This window comes from Cololabis saira, chromosome 11 (assembly GCF_033807715.1).
Source record: "Cololabis saira isolate AMF1-May2022 chromosome 11, fColSai1.1, whole genome shotgun sequence".
Taxonomy (NCBI): Eukaryota; Metazoa; Chordata; class Actinopteri; order Beloniformes; family Belonidae; genus Cololabis; species Cololabis saira.
Genome location: NC_084597.1, coordinates 23,168,506 through 23,182,167, shown reverse-complemented (window position 1 = coordinate 23,182,167; position 13,662 = coordinate 23,168,506). Strand labels below are relative to the sequence as shown.

Below are 13,662 nucleotides of genomic sequence, written 5' to 3'. Positions count from 1 at the left end.
TCCAGGCTGCATGTCTCTGGGTCCTGGAGAGATGGGAGGGTGCAGCGTGTGGTTTAGCTGCCATAGGAAGGACATCCTCCTCCTGTAAGCTGTCTTGGTGATGCTGATGTCTAGGAAGCAGAAGGACCCAGAGGTCACTAGAGTGTCACAGAAGATGATGGAGGTTCCTTCCTGAAGTCAACTATCATCTCCACTGTCTTGAAAGTGTTGAGCTCCAGGTTGTTCGTGCTGCACAACGACACCAGACGGTCTATCTGACTCCCGTAGGTCCACTTGTCCCCATCAGGGATGAGGCCGATGAGGATGGTGTCATCTGCAGACTTCAGGGGTTTGACAGACTGGTGTACAGATGTGCAGCTGATGGTGTACAGGGAGAAGAACAACAGAAAGAGGACACAGCCTGCTGATGGTCCAGAAGTCAGAGACATGCCCCTCCAGCTTCACAAACTGCCGTATGTCTGTCAGGAAGTACGTAATCCGTCTGCATAGGTAGTCAGGCACATCCATGTTAGGAAAATCTGAATATTGGACCTTTTTAGATGAATAAAAGTTCTCTGGGAGATATTTAGAAAGTTGTTTCCACAGGGACCGTTAGGTTGTCATTTATGCCGCTGCATCAACATTTAACCAGTTAATTTGTCAAAGTGCAGCTCTGAGAGTTTCTTTGTTGCTGACAGATGGAAAACACCTGCTGAGGTTGAAGTGTCAGAAACGATTGCAGAACAACTCTACCTGATTTTCAGCGGCATTGCTAACCAGCTCAAAAAGCTGATGGATTTAATATAGAATATATTTCCTGGAACTGTTTCCATGGCAGCTGAGTATGTTTACCCAGGTCCATGATCTCATCATGACGTCACCACAGAGTTATGTAACAAAGAGCAGTAGGCCTCAGTCCAGTACTCTACACCGCTGTGAATGCAAGCAGCCTCTGTGTTGACATTACACGTCATCAGCGTCCAGAACGTTGCATCCAGACTTGGAGACAACTAACGAGTCATTAGCTGAGGCTCACAGCAGTCCTACAGCTGTGAGGGCTTAATGGTGGTCTAGTCCTGTCAGACGTTTCTGCCCTCCATTTTTCCACATTTAGGTTCCACAGGCTTGCCCCATTTCTGTGTGTCAACACACATGTTCCTGCTGGGATTTTGGGGAAAACCTTCAGAATTTATGTTGTTTCTGTCACTGCGGCAGTGACTCAGACAACCCCCATATGGAGATCGGGGAGGGGGCGGAGGGAGGGTTCAGCAAGTATCAGTTTTATTTTCATGTAGTCGTGCGTTCGGTTTATATCAAAAACTGCTCCCGTTCTCAAAACCATCAGGATTTATATTAAGCTGTGGGTAATGCGGATCTGGACCAGAACTAGCGACCAGCTTCTACCAAACCAGCAGGCCTATGTGGGTACAGGGTTCGGTTGAAATAAGAAACCTTGTGAGGGAATAATATGTGGGGCCTGTGAGGGATACAAGTGTGCTAGAAATGCTAAGGAGGGGGGAGAAACTGTGAAGATGCAGTAACATATGCCCAACATTAACAAACGAACCAGCTGGGCCGACCTAGAAACCAGGATACCCTACTTAGACTCCATGAGCACATGAAGGACCACCTGGAACCTGTAGACAAACACACCTGGAACCTGTAGACAAACACACCTGGATCCTGCAGACAGACAAATCTGGAACCTGCAGACCAACACAGACAAACACACCTAGAACCTGCAGACAGACCAATCTAGAACCCGCAGACAAACACACCTGGATCCTGCAGACAAACAGACCTTAAACCTGCAGACAGACAAATCTGGAACCTGCAGACAAACACACCTGAACCTGCAGACAAACACAGAAAAATAAGCCTGGAACCTGCAGACCAACACAGACAAATACACCTGGAACCTGCAGACAAACACACTTGGAACTTGCAAACAACACCTGAAACTGAGTACTTTTGCAGATGACAGGACTCCCACTTGCCCTGGAAGTGTGCATCTTTTCATCTTTTCACTTTCACCATCAGAGATGTTGAGGAAAACTCCTCTAGATTCATTGAATCCCCTACGGTCTGAAACTAATCGGTCAGTTCTGATGTTGCGGAGGTGTGTTTGGTCTTGCCCATCCCCCAGGACGAGTTTGGTAGGAGACCCTACCAGGACCAGTTGCCCCACAACATAACTGCTGGATTTACATAGGCATGCAAATAAAGTGGAGATTCAACATGTAGGAATATACTGTACAAATAACGCTTTCAATGGACAAAATACGACTAAAATGTAATAAAAACCAACTTGATGAAAACAGAAATTAAACATTAGTTGGATGGATCAATTAGATTGGTTTTCTGTCGTTCTTTCTGACCATCAGTGACAGCTGCTCATCTGACAAAAGTGTCGCCATCAAAACATGTTTATCTTTTCTTTGAGTACTGGTTCACGGTCTCACTCCTCTTCAGAATCTTCCACTCCAAGCCCGTTGGACGACAGCCTGCGTGACATCACAGATGTGGCTCCCTGTCGGAAGCGGCGTTTCCGACATCTCGAAGCACCAACGCCCACCATGAAAAAGCCAAACCCCGAGTCATCTCAGAGACGAAGGTAGGTGTGTGATGTCGTGGTCAGTGTAGTTGTGGTTTGGTGTTAATGGAGTTTTTCTGGTGACATTTGTGACTGGTGAAACCTGTAAACATTACAGGAATAAAATAGATCTGAGCTGGTTTAAATGCTCTTCAGAACTAAAAAAAAAACGCCACCCTAATTATTGTGGAAGGAGAATCAGAGGACGGATACCAGAACCTGGTTCTGTTTTCTGTCTTGGTCTTCATCTCTGCCATTCCTCCTCTTCCTCACCTCCGGGATACACAACAACAGGAAAATTAAACATTGTAAAAGTTCCCATGTGGGAATCTTCTTGGTCCTCATGTACGCCGCCCTCTGATTCGTTACGCCTGGATGGTCCAAGGAGGTTCTGACTCTGTATGTGTGGATTGTTTTAAGTGACAGATGTGTCTGAGTTTTTTCCAGATCAAACTGTTCAGATTTTGGATGAGTTGGTGAACATAGCAGCAGTGATGCAGTAGTTATGAGTTCATTTTTGATGGTTTACAGAAAAGTGTTTCCTTTCATGGGAAATGAGTCATTCTAGTATATAAAAGATGTCCGAGTGGCAAGATAAAAACTCGTCTTGTTTTCTTAGGAAGAGTTAGAAGTTTTCCTCTAGTAAAGTCAGAACAGCTGCACTGGACCCCTGGATCTTTGATCTGGAGTCACATGGTCCATATTTTGATACAAGCAGATCACAGTTGATGCACAGCCTTTTATCGGTCAGCAACACATCTAATGGACTTCTGTTCCCAAATCAGTTGGTTAAATGAAACAAACAACCAAAGTTATTAATGGAGTGTTCTTCAGATTATGTTCCATACATCAGACATTACACCCATAAACAGCTATGTGAGCACAGATATGAGAGCGTTTACGTGGTTATATCTGCAGTAGGAGCTGACTCTGTCCAACCCTGGTAAAACCAGAAATAGATAAATGGACGGAGCAGCATGTCTGGAGTCATTCTTATTAAATCTGTTCAGACATCCTCATTTCAAGTGTCTCTGCTGAAACATCTGAAGCGACATCTACCACACTTCAATCAAGTTCCACCAAGATTCAAAACAATAGATATGGCTTATAAACCATGACCTTTGGGTCCTCAGGGCTCCAAAGTTGGGTCCTAGTAGAGGTCTGGGTTGGTCAGTTGGTCAGCTTGAAAGTAAAGTTGCTTTCGTCAACAAATATTATTACAAAATATCGTCGTCAACGAACCTTTATCACCTGAGGAAAACGAGACGGGACGCAAAGAAAATAATGGTCATGTGATGATAACTATAATTAAATATATAATGCAATGTTGTGGACGAATAAAAATGAGACTAAAATGTAGATTACAAAAAAAAAACTATGCTAAAATGTGTCTTTATTTTCGTTGACCAAAACGAGACAAGAAGAAATGTTATAACAAAGATCCTTAATATACGTTGTTTAGGTTGTTTCCTTTCGTTTAGTAGTTGCTGGTGGGTGATGTCATGTCCTTAATCCCAGTGGCGGCCCGCGGGGAATCGGATCCAGAAGATGCAGCTGCATGTTAGAGGCTGATGCCGTTAACCGCAGAGCTCTAGGTTCACCTCAATTAGAAAAAAAAATTTAATAGAGAAAGTGGCCGATGGCAGTCCACACGGGTATCTTCTCTGGGGCTGGGAGAAAAAGAAGAGACGATCTTTGGATACACTTTCGCTACATAGACGTGGAAAAGAAAACCAAATGTGTCGTCGAAAAAGATGGGGAGAAATGCGGCCACAAAAGAAAATCACATGAAAAAATAAATATGTTGTAAACTCAAATTAAAGCGTCTTCTGTATCTGGAATTAATGTATTCTTGAGTATATGAGGTAACAATAATATAATAATAAGATAACCTTGTTTATCCAGAGGTCCAGAGGACCAGAGGTTGCCAGGTAGGCTGCAGAATGCAGCAGGAACGTAGGCTGCCATGGCTGCGATAATTAGAGCCGAGCTGGCAACCCGGATGCCGAAACAATACTGACTTGGTGATTGGGAGATAGGTGGAGGGTGGAGCTTCAGAAACAATACTGACTTGGTGATTGGGAGATAGGTGGAGGGTGGAGCTTCAGAAACAATACTGACTTGGTGATTGGGAGATAGGTGGAGGGTGGAGCTTCAGAAACAATACTGACTTGGTGATTGGGAGATAGGTGGAGGGTGGAGCTTCAGAAACAATACTGACTTGGTGATTGGGAGATAGGTGGAGGGTGGAGCTTCAGAAACAATACTGACTTGGTGATTGGGAGATAGGTGGAGGGTGGAGCTTCAGAAAAACAATACTGACTTGGTGATTGGGAGATAGGTGGAGGGTGGAGCTTCAGGCCAAAACAAAAAATGACAACATAAACATCAGTTGAGGGCTGCAACTCCTCTTTTTAAACTGGAATATCCTGGCTTGAGTGCTGTTGTCAGTGACATAAGTATTTGAAATGAACATGATTTTTAAATGTCTGTTGACATATCGGGGTCATTTTATGATTCGTTTTATTATTGCTCTTACATACAGCTCCTTTAAATACAATCATTGACTAAAACTAGACAAAAATGTCATCATTTTTTTCCGACTAAAACGAGACTAAAATGGTCATTGACAATTCTGACTAAAATAAGACTAAAATGCTCGGACTTTTATTCGACTGAAAGTTGACACAGGCAGCACGGTCACAGCAAGAAGGTCCCCGGTTCGACTCCCAGGCCCAGCAGGGTCTTTCTGTGTGGAGTTTACATGTTCTCCGGTTCGTGTACTCCTGTTTCCTCCCACAGTCATATTCTAAATTGCCCGTGAGTGAGAGTGTGTCTGGTTGTTTGTCTCTATATGTGGCCCTGCGATGGACTGGGGACCTGTCCAGGGTGTAAGCCCTGCCTCTCGCCTGAAAATAGGGATAGGGATGGGATAGGCTCCAGCAGACCCCCGTGACCCTGCAAAGGATAAAGCGGGTAGCCTATAGATAATGGATGGATGGATGAAACTTGACACGTGACTAAAACTAATAAAAACTAAAATGATAGCTTGAACCAAAGACTAGACTAAAACTAAAATTGAAACAGGCTGCCAAAAACAACACTACTTGAAAGGATGTTTGCTTGGTTGAAGGAGCCGGCTGCTACCACTGCTGCCAGGGCTAATGGCTAACGAGCTAGAGCAGGGGTGTCCAATTCCAGCCCAGGAGGACCACTGTCCTGCATGTTTTGGATGTCCCCCTGCTTCTGCACACATCATTCTAATGAATGCCTAATCAGCAGACTCACACAGATCCTGGGGACAAGATGATAAAAACCATTCATCTGAATCAGGCCTGTTGAAGCAGGGAACATCTACAACATGAAGGACAGGGCTTCTCTGGAACTGGCAGGCCCTGAGCGAGAGGCTGTTCATCAAGGATGACGATGGGTCAGGATGAAGAGCTCCTGGCTGCAGCTGCAGTGAGGGGGTTCTGAGGATGGCTGACATGAATCTTTTCTTCATGGTTTTATATCATTTAGATACATAATGACACAATGATAATGTTCTGTGCTGCTGTTCATCTGAGGCTGCGTTTTAGATTAAATGGCTTTTATTTTGTTCGTGGGAATCAAAGAGGGGGACTAGTTTTGGACATGATTATATCAAGGGAGGCCATGGTAAAACAATATCTGATACCTCCTCAAAAGAGAGATTGAGGCTTAAAGCTGATTGCGTATGGTCAGAGGGGGCGTGTCCATGTCGTTAATCAGTCTCTGCCTTGAACATCTGATTCTTTCACTGGACATTCTGATTCAACAAATCAAGAATCAGATGACCTCGTTTGACTCGTGTCTCACTAGTTCTAGAATGATAAAAGTTTGGTTTTGTGTGGTTAGTTTCTGTCAGTTTCAGACCAGTGTGGCCATAACTCCACCACCAGTAGCTGGTTTAATTTTAGGTGAACATTGGAGCTTCTCCTGCTTTCAGATCTGTCCTGGTTTCAGCTTTATCAACTGCAAACTACTTGATGGTTTTTGTTTTTGCTGCAGCGGTGAATTGTCCCCCCCAGACAAACCAACCGGAGTTGTAGCCTCGCTGGTCTCTGACAAACCCCTGGTGGTCCTGCAAGGCAGCGAGGAGCCCACATCTCCGGTTTCCTCTTAACTGTTTCCAGCAGCCTTCGTCATCCAGTTGGTAATCATTTCAGTGAGCTGCCCCCCCCCAGCCTTTACTTTTCGTTCATGTTGAGCTTTTCTTCATCACAGCGAGGTCACAACAGAAAGAGGGTATTTGTCAGCTTCTGCTTTTGTTTCCATGTTTTTGAAAAACTTGGAGGTTTGTGTTGGGGTTGTGGGCTCACTTTTGTCTTTTAATGCTGGTCACTGTCAACTGTCACCAACTCGAAATGTTTCTGCACAAAATTCGATTTAAGGAGAAGCGTTTTGATGACTTTGGAGTTCAAAGCCTTTGAGGTGAAAACGTTTTATTTCAAGTTGTAAAGTGAGGAGGGAGGTACCTGTCATAAAAGAAACTCCTGATACTGACAGAAATGCTCAAGCATCTGAGTTAGACTCACAAATTTGCAAGAGAAAACTTGACGTGACACAGTCAACCCATTAGCAACAGTTACCCGTTACCATCAGTTACCCGTTAGACCCAGTTACCTATTAGCAAAAGTTACCTGTTAGCAACAGTTACCGTTTACACCAGTTACCCATTAGGACACGTTACAATCAGTTACCCGGACGGTTCTGAGTCGGACGACTGGATGATTCAACCAGAGTCAGAATCCCTCCTGCAAACGTCCAGATCTGCTCTTTGTGCAACACTTGGACAGTCTAAGAACTTCCACAGTCTTGAGCAACATTTTGGCTGCAAGAATCAAGAAGGTTGTTCGGATTCTCATCAGGATTTGAATAAAAATTGAGCCTTCTGGGATACAGCTCTGAAAGTTTTATTCTGTTTACTTCCATGAAAACCCCTACATTGAAGACTTAATAGCCACACGTTTAAAATAATATATCTTACTACATTTTGACAAAACAACTTTTATTGAGAATGACAAAAATACCTACTAATATATTTGGCTTATTCAACAAGAGCCCAAAGATATCATGTGACTCCTGTTGGTGTCGAACAGACGAAGAGTTTCAAGTACAAAGATGAATATAACTATCCCAATACACAAAGACACAAAGTGACCTCAAAAAATAAGTGATGATGACGTAAAAGGTGATCCAAAAGACGCAAGAAGAATAAATGAGGTGATTAAAAGCTATAGTGAGTTCAGCTCACTACTGGTTGAGTGCACGCTGGCGCATTTGCTGCTGCTGCTCACCGGCCCTTATTTGTTTTGTTTTTTTATTGAGTATACGGACTCTGCAGGAGATTTTTTTACCTCAGGCAAACACGGCGCTGTTGGTTTTATACTTTGGCTCCCACATCAAAACAACCTTTTTGTCAGTTTCGTCTGTTCTGGTCTGCTCACCTGTGGGGCTCCCGCGTTTTTCTTCTCCTACTGCTTTCCGGGAACGTTAGGCCTACTTCTGTCTCGCTTAACATGAAGATCCGCATTCCTGCCGTGAGGTTCGTGCTCGCCTGGACTGTCCTGTCCATCATACTTAATCCATGGTCAGACAGCCATACTCCATATACACGGGTGCTGAGCTCCTCCAGCTTCGGCTCCATCAATGCGATCCTCCACTGCGTCAGTATCTCTGCCCTGACATTGTTCGCCCACTTCCTTGGAAATACATCCACTGTGGCGCCCAACGAAGCTACCACATTGACAACTCCACTGCAATCAACTCCATCTTGTCCAGGACTCAACATCCTCTGAGAAACTCTGGTAAGAGAAGGACCGCAGTGTATTAGCCAGCCTAGCCAGGTCATCTAATGCCAACTTTACCAACGAGCGCAGTGACGTCAAAATTGAAATATTTAACATCCATTCCATTATGGGCAAGGGACCACTGCTCCAAGACCTCCTCAAGTATGACTTTTTATGTCTAACTGAGACATGGCAATTACCTAATGACTTCTCTCAGCTGAATGACTCTGTACCACCTGGGTTTGTTTACACCTACCAGCCCTGTCTCAACGGCAGAGGAGGAGGTCTCGCGATAATCTACTGCGAGACCTGGAAGGTTTCACCTCTTACAGCTACAGCATATTAATCTTTTGAAACTCTGGCTCTTCATCTTAACGGTTCCACACCAACTGCTTTAGTGAATATCTATCGCCCACCCAAACCAAACAAGGACTTTATTTATTACTTCTCTGCTTTTCTCACTCACATCTGCTCACTCTTTCCCAATGCAATTTTACTTGGTGATTACAATTCATCATATGGACAACTCCTTACCAAGGATTTTTCTTCTTGCCTGGACAGTTTTGAACTAAAACAGTACATTGATTTCCCCACTCACACTAAAGGACATATTGCTCTGGTGTCACTCCTTTTAACTGTTTTGCAGAGTATCTTCCCATCTTAGATCACATGTTAATTTCATTCAACTCCAGTTTAATACTGTCCAAAACTAAACAGTCACATCTTATCTCCTTCCGTACTATAAAAAACATTGATTTGGCAGCTCTCTCATGAGGTATTGACAGCCTCCCCAGTTTCATTCCCTCCTCTCCTCCTTATCAACTAGTTAACCTCTACAATGACCATCTCCACACTCTGCTGAACTCACTTGCCCCTGTAAAAACTCGGACTGTATCATTCACCCACTTTGCTCCCTGGTTTTTCCCTCTTCTGCAACAACTTAAACCAAAGGTCGTCAATTTTAACGGCTCTACAAGAACACTGGACTCTCTCTTCACAAGGAAATGTACCACTCCCACATCATCTACTAAAAAAACACCCTTTACTCAGTCAAATCCCAATATTATGGAGGTCTGATCAGTGCTGGTGATGGGAACACCACGGCCCTATTCTCAGTGCTAAACAAAACACTACGCCCCCCGGACTCTTTTCCCCCTCCTTTCTACTCCACTGAACACTAAAACTCCCTAATGTCATTTTTCAATCCAAAAGTAAGTAAGATCAACCAGCAACTGACCCCTCACTCATTTTGCAATCAGTCTCCTCTGGCTTCTCCTGCCCCCCTCTTTCAATCGTTCTCAGGCTTCCAACTCCCCTCCCCATTGTAATTTCTGACCTCATCCTGAAATCAAAAACATCCACCTGCCAGCTCGACCCACTGCCTTCCCTCTATGTTGCCCCTGATAACTGCCATCATTCACTCATCCCTAACCTCTGTTCCATCATCTTTCAAATCTGCAAATTAACACCTATTCTCAGGAAACCTGGTTCTGATCCCAACAACTTCAATAACCTTTCGTCCGATTTCAAACCTACCTTTTTGTTTCAAAAATCCTGGAGAAAGTAGTAGCATCATGGCTTCATGCTCATCTCCACAACAATAACCTTTATGAACAGTTCCGGTCTGTTTTCCGCCCACGTCATAGCACAGAGACCACTCTCCTAAAGATCACCAACGACCTCCTAATGGCAGCTGACTCCGGACTATCATCCATTCTCATCCTCCTCGATCTGAGTGCAGCCTTCGACACCATCTCCCACACCATCCTCCTCGACAGGCTTGCATCTATTGGACTATCCGACACACCCCTGGACTGGTTCATTTCCTACCTCTCTGGCCGTACTCAGTTCATCCATCTTTGAATGCTAAAGGCATTCAAATCCCAACCCTCTCCCATCTCCTCCTCCTACCTCTCCTCTAAACCGCCCTCCACCTTCCCGCCCCCTCACTCTGTGTCTGTTTACAGGAAATCAAATCCTGGCTCTCCTCCAATTTTCTCAAACTTAACAGTGAGAAAATTGAGGTCCTCCTCGTTGGTTCAAAATCCACTCTCAATAGGACTCCCAGTTTCACCATCTCCATTGACAACTCCTCTGTTTCCCCCTCCCCTCAGGTTAAAACCCTGGGTGTCATCCTTGTCAGCTCGTTGTCATTCCAAACCCACATTAATAATGTTACCTGGTCAGCCTACATCCATCCACGCAATATTAACCGCCTTCGTCCGTCCCTCACAGCGCTGCTATCCTGGTCCACACTCTTGTCACATCCCGTCTGGACTTCTGTAACTCCCTTCTCTTCGGCCTCCCCCACAATGTTCATCCAGAAGCTCCAACTGGTCCAAAACTCAGCTGCTCCCATTGTGTCCAGAACTCCATCTATCAATCATATCACTCTTTTTTGCTCTTTTAATTGATGTTGTGCGCACTGTAAAGGTGACCTTGAGTGTCCTGAAAGGCGTCTTAAATAAATAAAGTGTATTATCAGGGCCCAAGCACTGACAGTGCGAAGGCCCTATTGTATCTGTAGGAATGAGGGCCTTTTTGCCCGCTTAAACATGCCCCAAAGTCACCAAATTTTGCACGCAAGCCAGACCTGGCGAAAAATGTTATATTTAATGGTTTGCATTAATGGGCGTGGCCTAATGGCTCAATAGCGCCCCTTAGAAAACTTGGTGCCTCAAGCCCCACAATACGGTTTGACGTACATGCACGGAAGTCGGTACACACCTGTATCATGTCGCAACTTAAAGAAAAGTCTCTTGGCGCCATGGCCGTTTTGAATTTTGAATTAATCGTGTAATTTTGCCGCAATTTATGCCTTTTCTTCGGCCGCTTCTTCACCCGAACAGTAACGTGCACCCAGGTGTGTTATACATCAAAATGTGCGTCTCGGTCCTGCGATGATGCACATTACTTTTCTCAGTCAAAAGCGTTACCGTGGCGACGATAGACGCCAAAAAGCACTCCCCCCTTCATCTGATTGGTCCATATTTGATAGTTCCTACTTTCTGCCACTTTTGAATGGTTTGACATAAAGACTCGTAGGTGTTGTCATCAAACTCGGTTTTCAGTCCTTGAACATAATTGGTGCAAATTAGCCCCGCCCGTTCTTCTGATTGGTCGATATGTGATAGTTCCTACTTTCTGCCATAACTTTTTAATTGTTTGATATAGAGAGTCGTGGGTGGTGACATCCGCTAAATGTCCAGGCCTGAAGACATCTACATGCAAGTCATACAAGCGCTTCCACTGCAGCACGCCTCGTCTCAACAATGTTTGAAACAGGTGTTAAAAGGAACCCCGGTTATTAAGACTTGTAGGCCCTAATAAGCCACAATTGTTCTCTTATACTAAAATATGTTGTTAGAAACACATAAAATAATGTAATTGCTTTAAAAATCTACAATGTTTATTACATATTTTGACCTGCGTGAGGCGGCATGTTTTACCTGCGCAATGCACTCTGGGGGCAATGACGTAGTTCGGTTGCTCTGGGAAGATAAGCCGCGTTTGTTTAACTGCGACATGTATCTAAAGCATAGATGAGCAGCACTCTCCCGGTCGTGGAGGCTGACGAGGGCAGCCCATAAGACGTCTCTGTTGAGGCAAACTGGCTCAAAGTTCTCGTGTGCTGTAATGCACGAGAGATCTGCAAAAATGATCAAAGTCGTGCGCATCTTATCAGTGCATTAAACTGTATATCCTAATGCAGTGGCGCCGCCAGCCGGAATCCTGTACACACTGTGCGTACCCTTTTTTGAAGGATTTATGTATTTATTTTTGGTACGTGCTGGGTCCACCGTTTGATGTTACCATGACAGACAAGAGGCTGAGTGGACTTGCCCGGGAGTTTGACAAAATGGGGAGGCGCAGACTTCGCTTCAAATAGGCAAGAACATCATTATTTAATTTAATGACTATGCTGATCATTTTGGTGGAGCCACATCTGGCTGGGGTTTATATTGTAGCATAAGCTATCTGCTAGTTGAAACGTGTGGTCGGTTAGCCTATCTGAGCTTTATGGTGTTTTTATAGTTCATGCTTTATGGTGCTGTACTTTTTTTTTTTTTACTTTTTTGTAGGTGCACAGTCACCTTAATGTTTTGTTTGAGGAAAAAAGATATTTGAAATACTTATTGAACTCTGAATAGCCAACCAATCTATCCTCTACCTAATGGATAGTGGAATATTCAGGCCGAGTGGGACCCTGAAATTAGCCGTATAGATCAGTGGATGGACTGTTTCTGTGCCTACTACGAAATTGAATCCTGGCGGCGCCACTGTCCTAATGATTTATAAAGCATAGGACAGCGGTGGATGCTAATAATCTCCAAAATTATTGATATTGGAATACGTTTTATCACACAATAGCTTAAAGTGAACAGCTGCTGACAAAAACATGAGCTCTTGACAGCAAACGCTTTCCTTGTCTGTTGGCATCGAGACGCAGTTGCTGCACAGACAACATCGATTTTGTCCCACTCTCGCCTCATCCCGTCTTTCTTGGTCTTCATTTGGCTCGTTTTGAGATATGTTTTCAGTGTTGTCCTCCTCCTTGACCTTGCGCTTGGGTTCAAATTGAAATGGCTGAACAGATGACATGTTTATCCTCTGGATTATCTCGTTGAACAGTCACAACAGTGTACGGGGGCCAGCAGGTGCAACCGACTGACGTCACTACCCAGAGTGCATTGCGGTGTAAACAACAATGGCGACCTACGAGTTAAAGGGGACATATTATGGCATTTAATGTATATTTTAAAAAGGCCTTGAATGTCTTAAAAACAATCTAAAGCTTGTTTTTTCTACATAAATCAGAAATTCAGCCTGTGGGCCCTGTCTCTAGTTTTACCGCTTCTAAAGCCTTTTTCTGTGCTTCATTCTGAGGTGAGGGGGGGCTATGATAATGAGGCTCTGTGCTGATTGGCTGCTTGAATGACGTGTAGGAGGGGAGGGAACAAAGCGTCGCTCCGGGGAGAATAGCAGCGGCTGCCTAGCAAAGCGTGTCCACGGTTCTGCGTTAAATCGACGCGTACCCTACGCCGTAGGCTCTGCGTTGGTGTAACGCGGAACCAGTTACACCACAGTTATTTACTCAGATTCATCATCATTTCATTTCTTATGTTACAAGACAAATGAATCATGTTAACTGTAAAGAAATCACAACACTGAATTTTCACAAATGGCAACTTTATTGTTAAAATATATAAATAACATTGCTGGAACTCCGGGCTCCGGGCTCCGGGCTCGGGCTCGGGCTCCGGGGCTCGGGGCTCC

General features: G+C 44.4%; 1 protein-coding gene across 1 annotated transcript in view; it reads left to right on the top strand.

Moving 5' to 3' along the window:
• xrcc4 (X-ray repair complementing defective repair in Chinese hamster cells 4) overlaps positions 1-13,662 on the top strand; it is a 46,326-nt gene that overhangs the window by 26,002 nt on the left and 6,662 nt on the right. The window contains exon 7 of the mRNA XM_061733353.1: positions 2,452-2,593. Within this exon, the coding sequence (XP_061589337.1) occupies positions 2,452-2,593 (142 nt within the window). The remainder of the gene's footprint in view (positions 1-2,451; positions 2,594-13,662) is intronic.